We start from the raw sequence: 25,661 nt of genomic DNA on the forward strand, positions 1-25,661 counted from the left end.
TGGTGGTGGTTCGAATCCGAGGAGCGGAATGAGCTCCCACTGTTAGCCCCAGCTTCTGTCAACCTAGCAGTTCGAAAACATGCAAATGTGAGTAGATCCATAGGGAAGGTAACGGCGCTCCATGCAGTCATACCTGTGGCCACATGACCTTGGAGGTGTCTAAGGACAACGCCGGCTCTTATAAAGTCTCTAAAACTACATATTGAACAATGAGGGAGTGCTGTTTGAGAGAAGAGTCCCTCCCAAGATGGCGTCTCTGCTCGCCTCTGCCAAAATGGCGCCGCTCTTTTGCCTCTCCCAAAATGGCGGCCCGCCCTGCTGCAAGCGGAGAGAGCGGAAGTGAGCTCACGAAAGCGCCGGAAGTGGTGCTTGCTTGGACCGGCTGGGAGGAAGCTGTGCGAGAGGAGACGGAGAGAGACGGAGATCCGCGCCGAGGGCGGCTGTCGGCGGCGGAGAGGCTTCGCGAAGGCCATGGCCTGCTCCGGAGAGGTAAGAGAGGCCCCTCCGCCCCCTCGCTTCCCGTTTCCATGGCAACTCTGAGGCGGATATTCCCGTGTCCATGGCAACGCCTCCTCCTTTCCTCCAGGCCTTGTTTTCCTTCGAGGCCTCCTCTGCATTTGGGGAGTGATGTCTTGTAGAAGCCTTTCATGGTTGGAATCACAGGGTTGCTGTGAATTTTTTGGGCTGTATCGCCATGTTTCTGAAGCATTTCCTCCTGACGTTTCGCCTGCATGTGTTACTAATGGCATCTTCAGAGGTTCTGTTGGCAATGAAGCAAGTGGAGTGTATATATATACAGTAGAGTCTCACTTATCCAACATAAACGGGCCAGCAGAATGTTGGATAAGCGAATACGTTGGATAATAAGGAGATATTAAGAAAAAGCCTATTAAACATCAAAATAGGTTATGATTTTACAAATTAAGCACCAAAATATCATGTTATACAACAAATTTGACAGAAAAAGTAGTTCATTACACATTAATGCTATGTAGTAATTACTGTATTTACGAATTTAGCACCAAAATATCACGTTATATTGAAAACATTGACTACAAAAATGTGTTGGATAATCCAGAACGTTGGATAAGCGAGTGTTGGATAAGTGAGACTCTACTGTACTGAGGAATGATGTCCAGGGTGGGAGAAAGAAACCCTTTTCTGTTGAAGCAAGTGTGAATGTTGCAATTAACAATCTTGAATAGCATTCAGTAATAATAATAATAATAATAATAATAAAACTTTATTTATACCCCGCCACCATCTCCCCAACGGGGACTCGGGGCGGCTTACATGGGGCCATGCCCAGGACAGTACAATATAGCAAAATATAAAAACAACATATCATAAGGAAGAAAAAGAAGAGTTCATATTCCACTAGCATTCAGTTTGCAAACTAAGATCGTAGGACTTCTGAGTTGTACTAGTATTTTGTTCTCAAATAAGAAATAGTAGTAATAATAATAATAATAAGTTTATTTGTATCCCACCTCCATCTCCCCCGGAGGGGACTCGGGGTGGCTCACAGAAATATCAGATACAAAACGATAACAAACTACAATACATCAATAAACAATAATATTGATGTCCAATAATAATAATAATAATAAAGATCTCAGCCGGCCTTTGGAAACAATAGACATTGACAAAATTATGATCTGCCAACTGCAAAAGGCCACCCTGCTGGGATCTGCACGCATCATCTGAAAATACATCACACAGTCCTAGACACTTGGGAAGTGTTCGCCTTGTGATTTTGTGATATGAAATCCAGCATATCTATCTTGTTTGCTGTGTCATAATAAAATAATAATAATAATATGATGTCCAGGGTGGGAGAAAGAAACCCTTTTCTGTTGCAGCAAGTGTGAATGTTGCAATTAACAATCTTGAATAGCATTCAATAATAATAATAATAATAATAATAATAATAATAATAATAATAATAATAAGTTTATTTGTATCCCACCTCCATCTCCCCTGGAGGGAACTCAGGGCGGCTCACAGAAATATCAGATACAAAGCAGTAACGAAGTACAATACATCAATAAACAATAACATGCTTCAGTTATAATATTTCAACATTTACCAATAAAATAGAAACACACTTACTAAAACATAGAATTAAAACAGTGAGGTTGTAATAGTAGATTAGCAAAGTGCACATTATAAGTTGTGAACTAAAAAGCATAGATAAAGTGGCACAGATTCGTTTGAGGTCAGTTTGGGATGAGAGGAGCCCTGAGCTGATGTCAAGTAACCAGGAGAGGTGCGACCAATACAAAAAGGTTGAGGAATATAATTATGATTATGATGGGGATGGGCGATCTTGAAGCGGCAAAGTCAATCAGTGAGGGTATCTGCATAGGGATAGTCTGGCTGCTGTTGCCTGGAGGAGCCTCTGTTTGTTCACTGGCACTTCATCAATTGTTGTCTGGAGTTCTCCTGTTTCCGAGTGGTGTTCTTTATTTAATAATAATAATAATAAATGATATAACACAGACAATAATTAAATATCAATTAATAAAAGTTAAATAGCACAATGGAGCCCCTGGTGATGCAGCGGGTTACACTGCTGAGCTGCTGAACTCGCTGACTGAAAGGTCGGCGTTTCGAATCCAGGGAGCGGGGTGAGTTATGTTTTTTGTTTGACCTCTGAGACTTTTTAATAGAGTTTTAAGATGTCAAAGTCAGTGTGGTGCAGTGATTCGAGAATGGGATATGACTTTGGAGAGCAGAGTCTGAATCTTTGCTCAGCCATGGAAAGCCACTTAGAAGATCATAGTTCTTAGACTTAAATAAATGATCATGAAAGTTCTGTGATCTTGCTAGAGCATACATTGAGAAGCACCCATGAGATCTTATAAAAGTCCATTACTGTGTCTTAATTCAAGTTTATTTTAATTGAACTGTATCCCTTTTAGATCTGTTCCTTTCACCCATTCTAGCTTCTGAGCGCTGATGCCTTCTTTCTGTCTTCTCAGGAAGTGACAGATGAGGAGAGCGGGGAGGAGAGCAATAGTATGAACCTAATGGAGTTCTCAGATGAGATCCTCTTGCACATCCTGAGATACATTCCGGTCTCGGATCTGGTCCTGAATGTCCAGAGGGTCTGCCGGAAACTTTCTGTCCTCAGCCTTGACAAAAGCCTCACCCACACAGTCATCCTACATAAGAACTATCAGGTGAGGAACAAACCTTGGGAGGATTGCAGCCTTAAAACAGATCTGTGAGATTTGGATGTTTGGGGTTTTATTTCAGGATTTCATTGGTGTTCCCCAGTATGGTATGCCAAGAGAACAGGAAGACTTTATTCAAAAACAGTATTGTGTAATTGCACCCTGGGTTTACTCTAGGAGAAAGATCTTGCTTTGCCCTTTTATGTCGGTCTCAAATGAGTGGAGGCTCTTACATCACTCACCCGACAGACAGATGGCAATAGAAAGATAGTGTATATTTTGGTCCAACTATTTTTTGTGGTTGATTCCCAGTTATAGAATAAGGCAAAGGTTAAAAAACATCTTTGATTTGGACTACAAATACCACAATCCCTTTTTAATGACCACAGTAGGAAGGTTCATGGAAATTATAGCTCCCATTCTTTGGAAAGTCAAAGTTTTTTCTTCTGCAAACCGTGCCATTATCTGCAATTTTGAAGTCATGGAAGGGTATTCCTTTCTGCTTGAAAAGTATGTGCTTCAGAGGAAAAAATATTGGGGACATTTTTCTTTTCCTACTGTAAGGAGTGCTGCTATTTGGCTCCTGGACTGATTGGTTTGGTTTGAGGTGCTGCTTCTGGGTCAGTTGAGTAAGTCATTCTTTGAGCTATTACAGATGTCAATTTATGTGTATGTGAGAGAAGGAATATGTATGTAAACAAGTTCAGTAGTAGCATACTGTTTTTCAGTTCTGTTTCAAAAAGTGGACACATAAGCATGTGGTGGACCATCCCAACTGTAATTGCTCCCACATATGTTCCTTTTGTTTGACTTCAGGTGGACAAAGGCAAAGTGAAGCAGCTCATAAGAGAAATTGGCATAGAGATTCATGAGCTGAACATGGCTGGCTGCTATTGGGTGCCGGGAATCACAATTGACCAGGTGACGCGCTGCAAAAACCTGATGAAGCTGAACTTGTCTGGCTGCCACCTCACCTCCCTTCGCCTCTCCAAGATGCTTTCCGCCTTGCAGCACCTCCGCTCTCTGGCAATCGATGTGAACCCAGGTTTTGATGCCTCCCACTTGAGTAGTGAATGCAAAGCTACACTGAGTCGAGTGCTGGAGCTGAAGCAGACACTCTACACTCCCTCATATGGAGTGGTGCCATGTTGTACCAGCCTCGAAAAGCTCCTCCTGTACTTTGAGATCCTTGACAGGTCGCGAGAGGGTTTAATAATCTCTGGACAGTTGATGGTGGGTGAGAGCAATGTGCCCCACTACCAAAATCTCCGGGTCTTCTATGCTAGGTTGGCTCCTGGACCGGTCAACCAGGAGGTGGTGAGGCTATACTTGGCGGTGCTGAGTGACCGGACTCCGGAGAAACTCCATGCCTTTCTCATTTCTGCTCCTGGTGGTTTTGCACAGAGCTGTGCTGTGAAAAACCTTTTAGACTCCATGGCTCGGAACGTGACACTAGATACCTTACAGCTCCCCCGTTCTTGGATGAACGGCTCCAGCCTCCTCCAGCTATTGAAGTTCAGCAACCCCGTCTATTTCAGTTTCAGTCGCTGCAGCTTATCTGGCAGCCAGCTGGTCCAAAGGGTCCTGAATGGCGGGAAAGACCTCCGCAGCTTGGTCAGTTTGAACCTGAGCGGCTGTGTCCACTGCCTGTCTCCAGACTCCCTCCTGCGCAAGGCGGAAGACGATATTGACAGCAGCATTGTGGAGACGCTGGTTGCATCCTGCTGCCACTTGAAGCACCTGAACCTCTCAGCTGCCCACCACCACAGCTCAGAAGGCATGGGCAAACATTTGTGCCAGCTTCTTGGCCACCTCAAAGGCCTCCTGTCTTTGGCCTTGCCTGTTTGTGCCGTTGCCGATGTTTCCATCACAACTACTGACAAGCCTACAGTGCAGCCGGTGGCGAATGTGGCCTCCCAAGGTTTTGGCAAGAAAGTCCGGATTGGGGTCCAGACCTATTCCAGGAACTGCCTTGAGCAGGGAAATTCCAAGCCCCCCTCCTCTGTATTTTGGACTCTGCTGGAAAGCCTGCCTTTTCTGGAGAAGCTGGAGTTGATTGGTTCCAGTTTCTCCTCGGCCATGCCGAGGAATGAGCCGGCCATCCGGAACTCCCTGCCTCCCTGTAGCCGGGCGCAGCTTGTGGGGGATGCAGAGATGGCTGCCATTGGCCAGCTGGCCTTCCTGCAGAGCCTCACTTTGGCCCAGCTGCCCAATGTTCTCACCGGCTCCGGGCTGATTAGCATTGGGGTCCAATGCCAACGCCTGCGGACTCTCTCACTGGCCAACATCGGCCTTATGGGGAAAGTGATGTACATATCAGCCCTCATGGACATGCTGAAGCAGTGCAAGTGCTTGCAAGATCTCAGGTGAGAGGGACAGAAGCTGGCTTCTCCATTGTGGCCATCAGGGTAGCTATTGCGTTTAGCATGTTTTTTTTTTTTTTAACTTCCGATCCACTTCCAGGAGGTTAGTTTATTTATTTATTTATTTATTTACAGCATTTATATTCTGCCCTTCTCACCCCGAAGGGGACTCAGGGCGGATCACATTACACATATAGGCAAACATTTAATGCCTTTTTTTAAAACATAGAATAAAGACAGACAAACATAGGCTCTGAGCAGGCCTCGAACTCATGACCTGGTCAGAGTGATTCATTGCAGTGATTCATTGCAGCTGCTCTCCAGCCTGCACCACATACATTGTAAAGAGAACTAGGGTGGGCTGCTGTGAGCTTTCTGGGCTGTCTGGCCATGTTCCACAAGCATTTCTCTCCTGACGTTTCACCCACATCTATGGCAGGCATCCTTAGAGGTTGTGAGGCATATTGGAAACTAAGCAAGGGAGGTTTATATATCTGTGGAATGATGTCTAGGGTGGGAGAAAGAACTCTTGTCTGTTGGAGGCAAGTGTGAATGTTGCAATTAATCACCGTGACCAGCATTGAAAAGCCTTGCAGCCTCAAGGCTTGGTTGATTCCTGCCTGGGGGAATCCTTATTTACTGCAAATCTGAAAACGGGAATTCCAGGCATGAAACAATCAGGGCTGGCTAACACCTCCCGACAAAGGAGTCCCCCAGGCAGCACCCGTTTCTTACAATGGATGGGGAGAATTGAGATACTCTCAGTAGTAAAATATTATTTTAAGAATATAGTAAAGCAACAGTGTCACCTGGTGGAATGGATGGTGTATGGCAAGATAAGTATTTCCCACCCACCCACTCACTGCCTTTTGCCCATATCTATCCTAAAGCATGGTCTCACCTGCTCTGCCATTGCAAAACCGTGCATATGCAAAGCCTCTCAGAGTGCAATTTCTCTCTGGACTAGCAAAGCTGCTTTTCAGACTGGGCCTTCCAGTATCCTTGTCCAGCATGGTCATGAGCTGCGGATTATGGGAGATAATGACTCCTGAACATTATAGAAATGCTAAGGTCTGTGCCGTTCATTTGGTTCTCCGTTGTCCCTTGCAGGCTGGAGCAGCCGTACTTCAGTGCCAACGCTCAGTTCTTCCAAGCCTTGAGCCACTGCTCTTCGCTGCAGCGCCTTTGCATCATCTCCCGGAGCGGGACTTTGCAGTCGGATGCCGTGATGTCATTCATGGCCAGCTGCCTCGAGGTCATCATGTGCCACATGTTTACGGGAGAATCGCTCACAGTTTGCAGAAACCTCCAACACTCCTTGATACGGAGGTGAGTGCCGACAGAACGTATGACTCGGTTCCCCCGCTTTGCCTTTTCTTCCTGCTGTGTATGGTAAGCAGTGACTGATCGATTGATCTGAAAAACAAGAGGATTTCTGTCTTTTGGTTTGTGTCTTCATGGCTTACAAATTGGCATCAATCAATCAGCTCAGAGCTTCAGCAAAATGGATTAAGATAAGATGGCCAGAAAACAGATCAAAATCTGGGTTGCATATTTATACATATTAAAATAGTACTGCTGTGAGTTTTCTGGGCTGTCTGGCCATGTTCCCGAAGCATTTCTCTCCTGACGTTTTGCCCACATCTATGGCAGGCATCCGCGGAGGTTGTGAGGTCTGCTGGAAACTAGGCAAGGGAGGTTTATATATCTGTGAAATGTCCAGGGTGGGGGAAAGAACTCTTGTCTCTTGGAGGCGAGTGTGAATGTTGTAATTGGCCAGCTTGATTAGCATTGAATGACCTTGCAGCTTCAACGCCTGGCTGCTTCCTGCCTGGGGGTATCCTTTGTTTATATTGTTTCTGTTTATGTGATTGTTTTAGTCAATTGTTATGTTTTTTTCTTTGTTTTGTATTCTTATAGCATTTTATAGTGTTTCAGTGTTTTATTGTACAATATTTTATGCTGATTTTATATTGGAAACCACCCTGAGTCCCTCTTGGGAGAAAGGGCGGTATACAAATAAACTTTTACTTACTTACTTACTTACTTACTTACTTACTTACTTTATTAGGAGATGTTAGCTGGCCCTGATTGATTCTTGTCTGGAATTCCCCTGTTTTTGAGTGTTGTTCTTTATTTACTGTCATGATTTTAGAGTTTTTAAATACCGGTAGCCAGATTTTGTTCATTTTCATGGTTTCCTCCATTCTGTTGAAATTGTCCACATGCTTCTTGTGGATTTCAATGTCTTCTCTGTGTAGTATGATATAGTAGTTGTTACTACTACATACAGCCTGGGAAATCCACAGCAACACAATGATTCCTCATTTCCAACCGACCTCTGAACAAACCTCTGAGGATGCTTGCCACAGATGCAGGCAAATCGTCAGGAGAGACTTATACTGGAGCATGGCCATACAGCCCGAAAAACGCAGAGCAACTATTCCTTATGTGTTCCTTTCCACTTGAAAGCTGGCTGGGGAATTCTGGGAGGTGCGTCTCCCACGCCTCCTGGAGGGCACCCGTTTGTGTGAAGGCCAGTGGAGGGGAAGTGCTGTGCAAGTGTGGAATCCTCCTGCCCGGAGGTGTCTTGGGCATTTTCATCCATCACGGAAGAATCTCTCCCTCCCTCTCTTTCTGCAGAACTGCTTCTCTCAGCACTGTGTTGCTTTTGGCATTGCAGCGGCTGGGCAGCCTGCCAAGACAAGGGCTGTTAAAACACCCTGTGATGTCAGTAATGTAATTTTTTTTCTTTTCCTAAACAGACCCCTCTTCTGTGTCTTAATTGAATTTGTCTATGGGGATTTTTTGTCTTTCCTTAAGACCTAGAAATCCTTTCTTCAGTTTTTTCTTAATTCTTTGCCTGCCCAATATCTCGTAACGGCACTGATTTAAACGTTAATATCCTTTTTCCTGTGCTGGGTTACGCCGTCCAGCAGCCAGACTGCAGCTGCTTTCTTCCATCTCAGGCAGTTTTGCCTCCTTCCTTCCTCTGTTTTCTACGAACCAAAGGGGCTTTTTAACAATACTAATACAAATAGTGCAATATTATTTATTCATTTATTTATGACATTTCTACCTCGTCTTTCTCAACCCCAAAGGGGACTCAAGGCAGCTTTACACATAGGCAACTATTCGATTCCTTAAAAACAGTGTACAATCCAAATGGACATTAAAAGGAAATTATAAATACATTAAAGCAATTTAAACATTTTAAAACAATACATTCACAATGAATCACATAATCCACAGACGTAATCTGGGCCGTTTCAAAGTCATTGCTCATCATTCCATATATGTCTATTGCACAAGTTCTCCAAAGGCTTGATCACCAAGCCATGTTTCCAGACTCTTACGGAAGTCAGAAGGAAGGGGGCCGATCTAATATCCCTGGGGAGGGAATTCCACATCCAAGGGGCCACCACTGAGAAGACCCTGACTCTCATCCCCGCCAATTGCACCTGCGAGGAAGGCGGGACTGAGAGCAAGGCCTCCCCAGACAATCTTTAAGGTGTTGGGCCAGCTAACACCTCCCAACAAAGAATTCCTTCCAGGCAGAAAGCAACCAGGCTTTGAAGCTGCAAGGCCATTCAATGCTAATCAAGGTGCCCAATGGCAACATTTATTTATTTATTTACAGTATTTATATTCCGCCCTTCTCACCCTGAAGGGGACTCAGGGCGGATCACATTATACACACATAGGGTAAACATTCAATGCCCATAAACACATCAAACAGAGACCGAGACAGACAGACACAGAGGCAATTTAACCTTCTCCTGAGGGGATGTTCGATTTTGGCCACAGGGGAGAGCAACTGCTTCATCATCCACTCTGACGACACTTCCTCATTCCAGGTCGTAAATTAGTTAAACTTGCCTCCCCACTTTTTTTTATAAGTGGTACCTTATTTCCTACTTGATAGATGCAACTATCTTTCGGGTTGCCAGGTCAGCAACGAGCAGGGGCTATTTTTTATTTTTAATTGACGGGTGCTCACCCCGCCACGGGCTGGCCTCGAACTCATGATTTCATGGTCAGAGTGATTTATTGCAGCTGCTCAACAGCCTGCGCCACAGCCCGAAATGCCTCAAACAGGCAAGAGTTCTTTCTCCCACCCTGGACATTATTCCACAGATATAGAAACCTCTCTTGCCTGGTTTCCAACAGACCTCACAACCTATGAGGATGCCTGCCGTAGATGTGGGAGAAACGCCAGGAGGGAATGCTTCTGGAACATGGCCAGACAGCCTGAAAAACTCACCACAACCTATTAAAGGAGAACTTCCTGATGATAAGAGTTGTTTGACAGAGGAATATGTTGGTGGATTGGTGGAGTCCTTTTCAACAGGGGTTGGATAGGCATGTGTTGGGTGATGGGTGGGTTTGATTGTGTCTTCCTGCATGGCAGAAAGGGGTTGGACTTGATGGTCTTTGTGGTCTTTTCCAACCGTATGATTCTATGGCCTTTAGGCTGACCTGAAAGGGCTCTTCTCTTCAGTGTCTGAACAGTGGCATGAACCTGTAACTCCTCTCCCTCTCTGTCTTTTCACTTTTCCCTCCGTGAAATGTGAGAGCTGTTTTCCCTCCATTGGATGTGGATGTTGTGTCAGTTCACTTTCCATGCAGTTTCCCCTAGATGGAGCTGTGGTTTCTTGCTCTCAGCCTTAGAAGGGAGCCTCTCCCCACTCCTAGCCCAACCCCACTGCAGGGCCAGCCTTTTTCTGCTGTGTATCTAACATTGTTTTCCCCCCCACTGCAGAAGTCATGCCAAGCGGAGAATTCCAATGCGTTGTGTCGGAGTGTTATTGCAAGTCCCCCTCCTTTCCTCCCCTTGCCACACGCGCAGGGCGACATTAAAAAGAAATGTTTGTGTTAGCAGATGTCCTTCTGGGGCCCCAGAATGCATTTCATTTTTTTCGCCCATCAAATGGCAGCTTTTGTACTGCTCTGTAGATAGGAGAGTCTCTTCAAGGACGGTAGAAAGAGAGCAAGAACAAACCAATTTCACCTATGGGCAGTCTGCTGCGATTTAGTGAGTGTGTGTTTGTATCTAAAAAGCAGCAGATGCGGTGGGCGTCGTGCCTGAGCTGATGCACTAAACGGTTCCTGAGAACTGGTTTTATGGCAAGCCAGTCATATACACACACAGTTTGCAGAGCAGGAAAGCCTAAAGCCAAGTGTTGCAAACACAAGCACATTCGGTGACACAGGCAGCACACCTGGCTTGATTTAACAGTCTGGTCTTATTTATATTTGAGCTTCATTCAGCATCAGCAGAAATTGTGGCAACTGGGGCATGAGAAGTCCTCTTGCTGTGAATTAGATATTTTGTTGTAAACTACAACAGTGCTATGGAGGCGGGGGGAGGATTGAGGCTTGTAGAAATGTTGGTCAGCAGGGAAGAGATGGGAGATGAATCTGTGGAGGACAGGGAAAGAGTAAGAGCATCATACAAACCTAGGAGAGCTCTTCTGGTGGAGATAGGAGATGGTTGTGGGGCAGAAGGAAATGTAGCTTTCAAATTTTCCCATCACTAGTTATATATCCATAGCAGGTTGCCTGCCATAGATGTGGGTGAAACGTCAGGAGGTAATGCTTATGGAACATGACCATACAGCCTGGAAAACTCACAGCAACCTAGTGATTCCAGCCATGAAAGCCTTTGACAGCATATTTGTTGTTGTTGTTGTTGTATTTTTTCTTGAACATGACCATACAGCCTGGAAAACTCACAGCAACCTAGTGATTCCGGCCATGAAAGCCTTTGACAGCATATTTGTTGTTGTTGTTGTTGTTGTTGTTGTATTTTTTCTTGAACATGACCATACAGCCTGGAAAACTCACAGCAACCTAGTGATTCCGGCCATGAAAGCCTTTGACAGCATATTTGTTGTTGTTGTTGTTGTATTTTTTCTGGAACATGACCATACAGCCCGGAAAACTCACAGCAACCTAGTGATTCTAGCCATGAAAGCCTTTGACAGCATATTTGTTGTTGTTGTTGTTGTTGTTGTATTTTTTCAGTTTCGTCTCGGTTCAATGGTGGGTGTAGTCCTGTCTTTTAATGGAATTCTTAACATACGTGAATACATATGTGTCAGTTTGAAAATTATTTATCTTGAACCCCATAATTCCTTTGCCATATGTTCCTTACTCTGTTGGGTTCTGGGAGTTGTAGTCTGCCACCACCACCCAAGCTTCGTTGTTTGTGTGTGTATGTAAGTAAGTATGAAACAGGTGAGGAAAGGGAACAGGGATACCTGTGCAGTGCTTGGTCTGACAGGCCTTCAGCAGTGTCCTTCGCAAGTCAGTTGCCCAAGTGGAGGAAATCTTGCCGATCCAGAGCTTTAGAAGAGTTGCTGTCTGGAGTCATCTGGTTGCCATGATGGAGACTTGCTGGATGTGGCGTTTGGTTGTGGTGTGCTTTAGCCATGCTACAGGTCTTGTTTTCCACCCAGGAAAGCACCCCTTGAAGGATGCCTAGCGCCTGGCATCGTCAGCAGAGGCAGACCCATGGCTGTATTGAGAAGCAGGCCCCCACCCTTGCTTTAAGAAGGGGAGAGCGACTTTCTCTGCCGCACAGCACACCTCCTCTCTTTCTTTCCTCGCCCAGCCCTTCTCCTCCTCTGCTCCTTCCTGACCTTGAAAAAGGCTCCCACCGTTCGTTCTCCATTGCAGCTTGCCGCCCGATGAGATGAGCCGCGCTCCGTTGGCACGTTAGCTGCCAATCCCACTTTGCTAGCCTAAGCATGTCTACTGGCTGGGTCCCCACCTCCCATCGCAGGCGGCTTAATGTATCGCTCGACTGGCGTAGTGAATCATTTAAGATCTCGTTCCAGCTTTCATTGTCTGTTTGGCTTCCTGCTCTCTTGGAACCCTCGAATCAGCCTGTCAGTTTGAATTAATAATAAACCCGGGAGCCGCCTCCTTGGCTTGGGTTACTCGAAGGTTGGGGCACTTGTTGAAATCCGACTCTGCTGTAAGTGGGTGGATGAATTCTCCTCCATGCCGTTGCTTAACCCTCTTGGTTTGGGGAGGAGGGCATGGAAAGGATGATAATGTCTTTGCCAGAGTCAGGATGGGGAAAAATGAGACCAGTCCCTGTTTCATTTAGCAAGTGCCTACCTAAAACCAGCGAGGCTGAAAACCTTAAGGCAGGGGTCCTCAAACTTTTTAAGCAAAGGGCCGGTCCACAATCCTTCAGACTGTTGAGGGGCCGAATTATCATTTGGGGAAAAAAACCGAACAAATTCCTATGCACACTGCACATATCTTATTTGTAATGCAAAACAACAACAATAACAATGAAAGAACAATACAATATTTAAAAATGGTAATAATTTTAACCAACATAAACCTATCAGGATTTCAATAGGAAGTGTGGGCCTGCTTATGGCCAATGAGATAGTCAGGTTAATTAGAATTGTTGTTGTTGTGTGTCTTCAAGTCATTTCAAACTTTGGGCGAGCCTAAGTCCAAAATTATTTATTTATTCATTTACTACATTTATTTACTACGTTTATATCCCACTCTTCTCACCCCGAAGGGAACTCAGAGCAGCTGTATGTACATACAATATATTATATTATTAGCATAGCATAATATTAGCATTATACTATATGGAACTATACCACTATACTGTAACATTATATGTAATATATAACATATAATTAATATTATTATATGATATTATTGTTAGTATTGTATTGTATAAAATGATAATATTATTATCAATATTATATGTATATACAATTTATATTATTAAAACTGATATAAAAATATTATATAAATGAGGGCGGAGACCAGGTGAATTACCTTGGAGGGCCGCATCCGGCCCCCGGGCCTTAGTTTGGGGACCCCTGCCTTAAGGGATAGTAAAAGACCCCTCGTCTGGCACACTCTCTAATCTACCCTCCTGCACATACAAGATGGTAGGAAGAATATTTAAAAGGTCAGTGGGAATAAGCAAGGATTGGCATCAAAAGCCCATTGAATTCCCTGTTCTGTGGTACCTGTGGTTAGGAATGTTTTGAGGTGGCTTGGATTTAGCTCCTTCCCCAGTCTTGAAGCTTAAGTTATTGTTTTGGGCCTGTTTTGTGCAGACTCAGTCTGGTGTTCTTTACAGAGTTGTGGTGAGGATGAAAAAACAAGGCGAAAGGGATTTTTGTGTGTAGCTTATTGGAACAAGGCAAGAAGGGAGTCAAGACACGCTTCCCCCCAGGTGTGTAAAAATAACCCAGATTCTGCTGCCAGGATGAAAAATGGCAACGCGAACACAGCTCTTCCATTAATTCCAGTTGTATTTCTGTCCCATCTGGCACTACTGGCTTGGATTCTGATGGCATCAGAAAGCAATTTATAGACCCTTAATTAAAAAAAGGGCAAAAAGGACAGGATCCCAAGACTTTCTCTTCAAATGCTTTGAGGCTTAGATAGTTCCAATGGGCTGTATTTATGTTTTCTGCTAAGTGCAAGTGGAAGAGTAAGATGTTTTGCTCTGATGTTTTGTTGAAAGTAGCTGGGAATTCCTGCCTTGAAGCGAGCTGCTTCTGCAGCCTCTTGTTCCTGGCTTGAGATATAAACCAAGAAGTTGAAGATGATGACTATTTACTTCTTGGATAAGCACTGTATAAGACTTCCATCTTCCATTCTCGTAATCTGGTATGGAAAGTTTGGGATCTATAGGCATTGTAGTCCATCTGGAGGATGCCAGATTGGAAAAGATGTGTGTGTCTTGATTTGTTTCTACCTTCCCTACAAACTGAGCCTGGCTGTGGGAAAAAGCAATACATGAATATGCTAATAATAGTGTATTTTCAACAATCCATCTTCTGCCTCCTCTCTGAATTGTGAAGGCCCCCGTTGTAGACAATGCCACCTGGGTGGAAACTAGGCCTTCAAGTACCAGCTCTTTCTGCTCCTGCTCCTAATAGGCATGTTTATTATGTCATTGGAACATTATCATTCTGTGTGCATTAATTCTGAGCAACAGCGCAGCCAGATTCTTTGTCCTTGCAGTCACCGAGAGGGATTACAAGGGTCTTCCGTTCCCCATCCTGCCAGGCGCTGCAATTGAGTGGAAATATGCCACCCCCTTTTTTGCCACACTGCACTCATTTCAAACCAGGGGTGAGTGGATGGAGGGTGAAGCGTAAGGAATTGTGAGTGTGTTATGGAGGTGGCAGGGTGGAGAAAATCTCACACTGTCTTCCAAGCGTACAGGCACACCTCCTTTTAGGGCAAGTTGTGGTATTAACAATATTTTTCGTGCAGTGTGTGTTGAAATGAGCTTCTGTTCCTGAAAACGCCAAATGACACTCTTCGGTCATACCTGTCTGCCTTTCTATCTACCCATCTGTAAAGAGCTAATAACGACTGCCACTAATTTGTAAGGATGCAACCACCAAAGACTCAGAGAGGAAACCTTTTACCTTTTTCTTTCTTTCTTCTTCTTATTCACTTTAAATGGTAACATAACTTGGTTTATAATATATGCGACAGAGGCTTAGATGTTGGAAGAACAATAACAAGTTTATTCAGACACAGAGTTTAGTGGTTACAATGTTGTTTCTCACTTGGAGGTATTTTTATTAACAGTTACAATGCTAGAATGAGATGAGTCAGACTCCCTAAAGTGTCACTTCTTTTACTTAAAGTAGTTAGAACTTCTTTCTCTGCTACTTTTAAACCGCAGTCACCCTGTGATATACGATCACAGATTCTCTGTTCCTTACCAGGACACAGACTATATTAAATAAATCACCAAACTTATTTTAAACCGAACCAAAATGAACAATTGAGTCTCCTTGATCCCCTCAACCTAGGATCAATCTTCCCTGTGCCTCATCAGAGCACAGACTGAATCCCTTTTTTAAACTCTGCACTTCTTCAACAAAACGGCAGTTGGCTCCGCCTACTTCTCCATGGCAACCAGCCTCTGAGTGCTGAGATGCAATACTTACCCTTTTAAAACACAAACACACAATTAAACATAACATCTGTAAACCAAAAATTCATACTTCATTACACTATCTATCATTACAGATATCTATCTATCTCATTGTCAGTGGCGATTATTCATGGCCGATTGTCTTCCAAGGGTAGAGTCTTGGACTGCAGAGACCTATTCTGGATTCACATGGTCTTTCGCAATGAGAACATTGATTTCTAGGTCTGAATAGGCCCTTCAGACTTGTCTTCATACTGTTATTGGTTATGTTTACAAAATCATCTGGCACCTTATCACTGTTCCTTATCCTATATGTTATAGCGCTTTATGGAACCTGTCCCTGTATTTCTCCTTTAGTCATTTTGATTTTCTCCATGGACCCTTGAGCACTGCACTTGTCACCTTTTGCCGTGTGCAATAATTGATGCTCAGGATTTTAAGTAACTGTCTTGTATGTTGTTCTGTTTATTGCTGAAATGTTTAATCTGCTGTTAAATTTTATACATGAAATGTTGTTATGTTGTTGTTCAGGCTTGTCCCTGTGTAAGCCGCCCCGAGTCCCTTTGGGGAGATGGGGTGGGGTATAAGAATAAAGATGATGATGATGATGATGATGATGATTATTATTATTATTATTCTACATGGAAGGCGGTCCCTGCCACGCCTTCCTCTTGGCACTTTTCTCCCTTTCACCCTCTATTCATGCCAGGGCTTTCCAGGTATTCCACATTTCTTAAATTTAGCTTTAAGACCATCTATAGATATCCACCAACATTCTGTTTTCCGTACCTGAACTGAGAGCAAAGTAGCTGCTTCGGGAGATGGTGGTTGGGCATTCGGACAACATGGTCAAGTGAAGTTGATGACTGAGGATCATCTCTTTGATACCGGTGGCCTTTGCTTCTTCCAGAACACTGGAGGATTTGATTAACTGTATTCTTGGATGTCAGATTGATTGACATTAAAGGTGCTGGAAAATGAATGAGAAACTTTCTTATTACCAGGAGCATATTTCTGTCATTGGAAGCTTTGTTGAAGGTGAGATTTTTGAGGGGGGGGGTTTTGCAGTTAAACTTCTAATTGCAGGAACAAGCTATCAAATCATAGTCGATTCTTAGTCATCCTACAGCTTAATAGTCCTCAAAATTGTACATAGGGCTCACCTGTTTTTGGATTGGATGTATGTCTAAAATTGGGGATACAGGGAAGTTCTGCATTTTTCCTTCACAGTAGCCTACACTTCCAAACCTAATTTGGTTGCTGGAGACTAAATATGGGTGTTACAATATAAACATTGGTTTCCCGTTTGTGACAGGCTTGCTGTGGAATATTGAATACTGTTTTTCTTCCTTTCTAAGATGCACTTCTTTCTCCTATGTAAACATCTCTAAAAATGGAGTGCGTCTTAGAATCGTAGGTGTATCTTATTATTTTTGGTGGTGGCGATGATGGTGGTACTGAAATTAGGGTACGACTTACAATTATTGGTGTTTTGCAGTTGAAAAAATATGATATTTTCACTCATTTATAGTGAGTGCTCCTTTATCTGGACCAGACATGCATCATTTCAGAGAAGTGGGATTTCCCTCCCAAGTTTAAAACCATTTGTTCTTATTTTTCAGCAGAGCATCTCGAGAATTCTCCTCCCAGGTTGCCTGATAGTCTTTTGTTTTCTCTTTTGGGGATGAATTGCCTGCCTTTCTTCCTCTTCTTCCATTTGAAAGATCACAAGTGGAGATGCAGCTGGCAGGCCCACTTCTGTTTTGGGATTCCTAGAAGTATTTAGGAGGCCACTTTGGTCCAGAGCTTGAAAAGGGCTCTCTCTTTCCAGTCGAACTGCTAGAACACTCTAGCTAGTAAGTCCAAAACAAACACACACAAATATCTGAGTTCTGGTTGTGCTCTGACAGTGTTCAGACTGAACAAGTTGTGCTTCCAAGTTCTTTTGGTTTCCTGTGAAGTACAAGGCCAGATATTTCCTATCTGGGAAGTTTATTTCCTATCTTGAAAGGGAGTCATACATGGCACCTGGTTTTAGGGGACCCTTGCAGGCTGCAATCCTAGGCTGCAGTTGCCAACTCCCATGATAGATCTTTGGCTGCCTTGAGAGGGGCGTGCACAAGCTTTCCGACTTCTCAAGAACAGGATTTACGTAGTTGTGGGGCAGTTACTGAAAGCCACTTATCTACAGTGAATCAATTCAGGGTGTCCAGAGCACATTCTCAGACTTTAATCCTAGTAAGGAGAGTAATGGGGATGATAGTAATGGTAGCTCAAAACACAGTGTAATATGGTGCAGAGGAAGGCTGCAGGTTGAGAAAGGCTACTGCTAGTAAGAACAGCTATGCTTTCATTGCCTTTTCCTCTGTGCCATATTGTGCCACTTAACTTGTATCATGTTATACATGTCCTTTGCCTGTTTTTGAAAGGCTATCAGCAGAACTAAGTTGGGCTAAAGAATTGCAGACGTAGTAGACAGAAGCTGCCCAGCCTTCTATTTCCCTGAATCCTGTTAATGATAGGTGGATGATGGGCAAAGAACTGCAAAATACTTTTCTGCAGTCCTTTGCCCATCATCCAAAACTCTCGTGGATTTTAGTATGAGCCATGGATATGTCGATGGTCATGTTGCAGAGAAGGGAAAGTGCCAATGCCAGCTCAAGAGCCGCTGCTACCAGGCATTCAAAAAGCAGCACCATGGCAGAGAGAGACGGGTAGGTCAGTGCTTCTTATAGGTTCTCCCTCAATGAACTGATCTCTTGCCTTTTGCCACTGGACTTAGAGAAGGGAATGGTTCCTTTTTTGGTAAGTGTTAAGGTACTGTATTCACAATGACCCATGGATAAGTTGACCCAGGTTTTTTGGGCTGATGTTTTGACTAAAATCTCTAGACTTATGCGAGGGTTATCCAGAAAGTAGATTATATTTTGGAATTAAAAATGAACAAAGTATAGGAGAAAATATTTACCATATGCAGTTGAAAGACACATCCAAATACCACTTCTCAACATAGTCACCATTCAAATCTAGGCACTTATCATAGCGATGAATGAGCTTGGCAACTCCTTCCCCACAAAACTCTGCCACTTGCGTCCTCAACGCAGCATTTTGGCAACGATGCACAGCTACACGGAGGGGTGACTGGCTGGTTGAGGATGCAAGCGGAAGAGTTTTGTGGGGAAGGAGTTGCCAAGCTCATTCATCGCTATGATAAGTGCCTAGATTTGAATGGCGACTATGTTGAGAAGTGGTATTTGGGTGTGGCTTTCAACTGCATATGGTAAATGTTTTCTCCTGTACTTCATTTTTAATTCCAAAACATAATCTACTTTCTGGATAACCCTCGTACATGAGCTCATAGGGTAATTATGGAGGAGATTGAGACCCATTCAGGTAGAATATCACTCTTTGCTGACTCTGTCTTTGCCTGTTTTACAGCCCATTCTGTGCAAGGCTCCGTCTACCATCACTTAGTTCTTTTTGTTCTTTTCTTCGTCTTCTACCATTTAGTTCTGGCTAGTGTGTTACCATGGTTTGGGACGTGTTATGGTGATGTACAACAGTGTAAGTCCTCATAGCAATGTATGTCGGCTTGTCAGCTCTGGCTGGCTTTTTTTGGCCAGACTTGCAGCATTCACCCACCTGTATCTGTCTCTGCCTTCCCTTTCCCCTTCTCCATCTGACAGACTTTCTTGACATTCTCTGCACAAGGAAAGCCCTTGCAGCTGTGGCGGAAGGAGCCAACTTCCACGGAGAGATTAGAGAACATCTTGTGTCCCTTTCATTAAATCGGTGCCTTTCTTTTCACCTCCGCGTGCCTCCGGGTCAGACTGACACCAGGGCGGTAGTTGCAGCGCACTTAATCTAGTGCAGCTGGAGAGAGTGATGAGAAATCGCTTTACCCTCCAGTGTTTGAAGAATTGCGGGTTCTTGGTAGGCACAGTCTTGAAGGGGAGCTTAAGCGATGGCCTTCGATCAAAGCAAATGCATCGGAGGAGATTCAGAGGCTGTGGGGCAACCATAATCAGTGTTGTATGTGCATGCCATGATTTTGGTGGCGGGCCACATTGCGGTGGGGATGGGTTTGGGCCTGGGACACATCTTTCTGGGGAATCTCAGCTTTCTTTGAAAACAAAACGATGGCAAGCTTCTATCTGTTGTGGTCCCGGAGCTATGCGACACCCAAGGATTCTCTGGGGGTGGAATCGGATATCTCCCGAGTTTGAAGAACATTGCTGTTCCATTCCAAACCCTTGCTTCTCCCATGTCGAGGAAAAACAGAACAAGTTGTACAGAACAGGAAAATGGCTGACTAGATTATGCAAAGTATATTGCTCTAATTTTATGTGGGTTGAAGGAGCAAATAGTTTTCTTGGAAGTTGTAGCTTCTGTGATAAACTGTGTCTGGGTGGCAGCCGCTTGTTAAGGAAGAATTTTGGAATTCGTAGTATGTTGGAGAGGGAACTCCCTCACTTCATAGATTGCTGGAAGCCATAAGATGCAAAGATATATCCTTTGGCTTTCTGAAGAATGCACAATACACAAACCCACTCAAGCCAACTCTTTCTTGTGGTGGAGACTTGGAAAAGTGATGGGGTTTGAATCCATAGTCCTTGACCAGTTTGATCTGGAGCTTGGGGAAGTTTCACTTTTTAAAATAATAATAATAATAATAATCTGGGATCTGCACATATCATCCGAAAATACATCACACATTCCTAGACACTTGGGAAGTGTTCAACTTGTGATTTTGTGATATGAAATCCAGCATGACTATCTTGTTTGCTGTGTCATACAATAAAATAATAATAATAATAATAATAATAATAATAATAATAATAATTTTACATTTATACCCCGCCTCCATCTCCCCAAGGGGACTCGGGGCGGCTTACAAATATAAAACAAACATACATAATATCAAGAACCAAAAAAACACGCAAATAAAAATTAAAGGCATAAAATAAAATCACAATCATTTGTAAAACGCAAGTTGAAATGCAACGATAAAATCGTAAAATGAACTGGGCGAAAAGTGCGCTGAGTGAGACTTGTAAACATGAAGGAAGTTAAAGTGCTAAAGATCATGGAGAGAACCTTAAAATGGGGTGAACCCTGTGGCTATATTAAATTTGTTTTAACCAAAAAGGTGCAACCGATCAGAAGTAACTGCTAGTATGAAAGTAACCGCTTTTTGGGACTACAAGTCCAACTATCCCTCAGCCAGGCTGTGTAGTCCAAAAAGGAGCTTTCAATCGCTCCATTTAAAGCTGCTGTTCCTAATCCGTGTTCCACAATGAAGATAGTTAATATCAAAGTTTCCATGAATGATCATTGCCCCTCTTAAAGCGTGTCATTCCGTACAGTCTCTGCACAATCTGACATGACAAGACTATGGAGTTGTTGACAATGTGGCTGTGTCATTTGCCTTCCAAGGAGGTGGTTGTCTTTGGGGCTTCTCTTTCGGAGCAGACATGAGAAGCAAAGTCCTGTTTTGCCCATTTCTCTGTCTCCCTTCCTAAAGAGCGCCCCACTTTCATGTCCTGCTAGAGCCATACCTGTTTCTCCTATTCATTTTGGGGAGAAGACACCGATGCCAGACCTTGGGTTATTTTGCAATGTATTGCACCCTTGTCAAGGAAAAATCTGCTTGTGCCCTACAAGTGCCCATTGCCCTGTTGTGTTGCTGGCACCTAATTTTTCAAGCTTCAGCAGCTACCATTTCCCCTCTCTCCTCTGAAAAGAGGCCTGACCCACATTTGTGCCCTCTGGCGATCAATACCAAATATTTTAACTTGCTGTGGGAGTGTGTGCCGGTGCGTGCCTGCGCTTTCTCTTTCCCAGCATGCCTTATCTTGACCCTCCTGCTGTGTGTCCTATTGCCTCCCGACGTGGCGATCATTATATAGAGCTCCCTGTCTAAGCCAGCTTTAAATGATTATTCCTCTCTTCTCTTTCTCCCTCCCCCCCCCCCCCAAACCCTTCCCACCCACCACCCCATTTTTGGTAAATATTGTGTATGGATTTAACGGCCGGCAGTCCTTTTCTCTGCCTCTGCAATTGCAACCCTGCTGGTGCAGCGCTTTCTCTTCTGGCGTTAATTCCCTATCCACTCTCGATGGGGAGGAGGGAGATATATGCTGGCCTGCCTTGCTTTTTCTGGTCATTTTTTAAATAAAAATTAGAGACGTAGCAGAAAATCTGGGCCAGGAGATGTTAGAGTCGTGGAAGGAGGCCAGAGCGGAGAGGGGAGTATAAGAGAGATTAAGGGTTGTTGGAAAGATGGAAGGAGAAAAAAAAAACCTCAGCTCTCTGCAAAGATTCAAGGAAGGGAGTGTAACTGAATACAGATTCCTTGCTTTGCACTGAAAAAGACTAGTGTCCTGTCACTGGCATCCTGTATAGCAGGCATGGGCAAGCTTGGGCCCTCCAGATGTTTTGGACTTCAACTCCCACCATTCCTAACAGCCTCAGGCCCCTTCCTTTCCCCCTCAGCCGCTTAAGCCAACTCCCACAAGCCAGGATGTGCTGCAAAAAGTAATGTCTGTCCTTAGCAGACGTTCATGGGAAGGCACTGCTCTTTGCCTGGAAGAACGTAAGTCTGGAAGAAATTAAGAAACTGGTTGGAGGTCAGGCTGGTGGTCCACCTCGGCCACATCTTGGCTTGATGGAAAACTGCGGGAGCGGAAATAACAAGCAAAACAGCCTTTTCCTCGCTCTGGGTTTGGCTCTTTGTGAGCCTGGAAGAACCTGAGAAGATTCTTGAAGACTAATGGTCCATCTCGGTCAAAGCTGGGGACCTGTGGGAGCTGGAATAAACAAAAGAAATCCTCTTGAAAGCTCTGGGTTTGGCCTGGATCCTGGCTAACCACATGTCCTTTAGGAAGGCATGCAAGAAGGAGCCTCCCTCCTTTGCACACACACACACACACACTGGCATTGCCTCTGAACACAGAGTTTGCACATAGTGCGTTCTGAGTTGTTTTAATCTTCAATGGCTGGCTCTTTCCTTGCTTTGTGTTTTGTTCTTTCTGCTCTTTTTTTCTGCCTCCATGGAGGGCAGGTGAATTGTATCACATCCTTGCACAACAAACAAGTGGGACCATGCTGTTCTTCTAGTAGACCTGCCATGTACTTAGTCAATGTGCTCCTCACCTGGTCTAGCTTAGTATTGTCTTGATCGATTGGCAGCGGCTCTCTCCTGGGTTTCAGATTAGGCCTGTCCTGCAAAAACCAAAGTTTGTGCACTTTAATCAACTTTTCCCATGTCTTTGTGATAGAACCAATTAGGAAACTACGTTTATAACACAAGGACAAAAATGGTGTTACATAGTGTTGCCATCATCATCTATATCATCATCATTTAATTATTAATTGCCCTCCATCCAAGATGCTCTAGGCGATTTACAAGCTAAATTGTAAAGGATAAAAATACATAAATACAAATATTGATAAAATGAACATAAACCAAAAGCTCTAGTAAAGAGCCAGGTCTTATGCTGCAACCATTCTCCTAAGACAATGATGGGCAACCTTATGCGCTTGGTGTGTCAAAATTCACCAAAAAACCTAGCATGACTTGGGTGGTGTGTCACTTCGAGAGAGAAAAAACATAATTTCACAATATATACTGTTTAAGTAACAAAAATATATAATTGTAATATATAACTGTATTTAATAAATCAAAAAACTATTTATTACCATTATTTCCATGTACAACAATCTATGGTATTTCTTGCAGTTTCCACGCTGATTTCTCTCTATTGTAGTTTCAATGTAGTCATGAATAATGAATAATATAATAATAATATAATAGTAATATTATAATAATATACTACAATAATAGAATAATAATATAATTTTATATTTTTTATATATATATATATATATATATATATATATATATATATATATATATGTATAAATGTAATGTGCATAATTCCCATGGAGTAAACAACAAAACCACTGGACCAAATCACACCAAATTTGGCAGCAAAAATGGCTAGGCGTGTCAGTGCTGACACGCGTGTCATAGGTTGGCCATCACTGTCCTGAGAACTGCAGCATATTCCATCCACCCCTCTATTTGCTTATATCTTGGGATTTTCCCCAAAACCTAGAGACAATGTAGCTTATAAAAGAGAGAAAGTTATAATAAACTGCAGTTTACAAAACAAATATAAAATAAATATATAAATATGCAGTTTATTATAACTTTCTCTCTTTTATAAGCTACATTGTTTTGGGGAAAATCCCAAGATATAAACAAATAGAGGGGTGGATGGAATATGCTGCAGTCCTTAAGAGAATGGTTGCTGCATTCTTTAGATTTGCCATAAGCAACAAATGGATTGAAGGCAAACAACAACAACAATAACGCATTCATTTCTCATTGGCCCTATAATCTTTCTTCTGGTTTAGTTTTCAGGCTGACAGACCCGCCCTGAATGTCGTAGTCTTTCCTCTCCTCCACGAGGACCTGACCGACGTCATCCGAGACGTCCCCATGATGCACTTGGACGAGATCACCTTGTTCAAAAGCCGGGTGGCCGAGGAGCCTCCGAACCTGTGGTGGTGATGGCCAAGGAGCCGGACGTTTGTCACCGACGCAAGCACGCAGCCGCTTCTCCTCGGCCGGGATCCCCGTTCTTGAGTCTTGCTGCCATGTTGTTTGAATGCTGTGGTCATTTCAGTGCTGCCGGACAGACTTACAGATCCCTCGGAGGGCAAAAACATACCCTTGGAAGGGGGAAAAAACACTAAAATTTATTTATTTATGTCCCTGTTTCCGACGAACTCAGCTTGGGTTTGCGGTTGGAAAAAGATTGGAGCCTTTTGTTTTGCTATTTAATAATATAAATTCTGCTCTAATTGGAATAACGGCTAAAAGGCAAGCGGGATTTGACTTGAAAGAATGTACTCCCTTTTCCCTTGCTTCCCCTATCGTTGCCTGTTTTTGGACTCACCTGTTATGTATATATACATATATTTTGGTGCATCAATGATTTATTTTTTTTCTTAGTGTCTTAAGGGGCTTAAATGCAAAGGGATTCTGTGTCAGTGGTTTCTTTAGGAGACTCAAATGCTCTTGAGCCTTAACTGCCAAGCCCGGCTAATCTGTTGGCATTTCCCAATGAGACATGCCATGCCTGGTGTTAACTTGCTTTTCAGTTTTGTTAGTCCTGTGGATGTGAAGAGAATCTCACCCTGTTAAGCCTGGGATATTCTTGGGAAAAGTTTCCTTTCTTGGCAGGGGATTCTGGGAGTTGTAGTCCCCATAGCATCATTTCCAAGCTTTGATTTCTGGGTTAGCATTAGAACGATCCACTAAGGGTTCTCTAGGAGATTCCTGAGTGGTATTAAGTTCCTTAAAGGTGACTGCATTCTTAGAAGGATGAATGGACACTGCAGGCTTCAGCCCCATAGACATGATGAGAATAAGGTTTCTCTGCCTTTCCAGACTTTACTTTTCATTCCGAGCTCCAGGACATCCTCCTTCGCAAATCCCACTGCAATGAAGGTCTGTGTTTTTGCATGCAAGGCCTATTTGTTGTGGAGGAGAACTTCTTTAACAATTCCCTGGCATGTCTCAGGTTGTGCCCTGTGATTGGATGCCAACCCAGAGTGATTCAGGCCCTATAGAAAAGTATTTTTTAATTGGAAGGAGGACCTGATTTGATGTAAAGGTTCGGTCCTCAGATTTTGGCTTTACCCATAATCATTTCTTGCTGAGTCTTTTGGAAAGGTCCGAAGCGGTGTACAGTTTGGCCTTGGACTGGCACAGTTTTTACCGGCACTGTGCCGGACACTTTCTTTGAGCCATTTGCCATCTGGATAACCTTCCAGTATTGCTTTACAAACCCATCCTTTGTGGACTTGTAATAAAATACTTTGCTTTCTGTGTCCCTTTTGCTGCGCAGGTGGCACGCGGCAAGGCTCGGAGCTTCTCCTCATTGTGACCGGGAAGGAGAGAAGCAGCCACCGGTCGGTTGGTCGCTCTTCTCTGGTTTTTCTCGGTGGTTTGCTTCCGCTGTTTTGTGCTTGAAGTCATGGGCCAGCTTGGGTATCTGTAACCATGTGTGTGTTCAAATGTGATGATGATTATCTGTATGAATTGCATTTACAGTGGATTTCGCTGTCGAGAAAGTATATAAACACTTCTCTATA

General features: G+C 43.6%; 1 protein-coding gene, 1 long non-coding RNA gene and 1 other non-coding gene across 3 annotated transcripts; 2 read left to right on the forward strand and 1 right to left on the reverse strand.

Annotated features, from left to right (window-relative positions):
* The first annotated feature begins 343 nt into the window (after positions 1-343).
* On the forward strand, positions 344-25,661 carry fbxl18 (F-box and leucine rich repeat protein 18). Its single transcript, XM_008123873.3, has 5 exons — positions 344-489; positions 2,985-3,185; positions 3,996-5,545; positions 6,653-6,871; positions 23,916-25,661. The coding sequence occupies exons 1-5, from the start codon at positions 472-474 to the stop codon at positions 24,070-24,072; spliced, it is 2,145 nt and encodes a 714-aa protein (XP_008122080.2). The 5' UTR covers positions 344-471; the 3' UTR covers positions 24,073-25,661.
* On the reverse strand, positions 5,647-12,541 carry LOC134294215 (uncharacterized). The gene is made up of 2 exons (XR_010001186.1): positions 11,806-12,541; positions 5,647-6,958 (listed from the first exon to the last, which is right to left on the reverse strand). It is a non-coding gene; the product is annotated as an uncharacterized LOC134294215 (long non-coding RNA).
* Positions 18,007-18,087, forward strand: mir5466 (microRNA mir-5466). Its single transcript, NR_130070.1, has one exon. It is a non-coding gene; the product is annotated as a microRNA mir-5466 (primary transcript).

This window comes from Anolis carolinensis, unplaced genomic scaffold, assembly GCF_035594765.1.
Source record: "Anolis carolinensis isolate JA03-04 unplaced genomic scaffold, rAnoCar3.1.pri scaffold_13, whole genome shotgun sequence".
In the NCBI taxonomy this organism is placed as follows: Eukaryota; Metazoa; Chordata; class Lepidosauria; order Squamata; family Dactyloidae; genus Anolis; species Anolis carolinensis.

Coding starts and splice junctions, on each gene's coding strand:
- fbxl18 (XM_008123873.3), top strand. Junction 5,546..6,652: donor AAGTGCTTGCAAGATCTCAG/GTGAGAGGGACA, acceptor TGTCCCTTGCAG/GCTGGAGCAGCCGTACTTCA. Junction 6,872..23,915: donor CAACACTCCTTGATACGGAG/GTGAGTGCCGAC, acceptor CTTCTGGTTTAG/TTTTCAGGCTGACAGACCCG.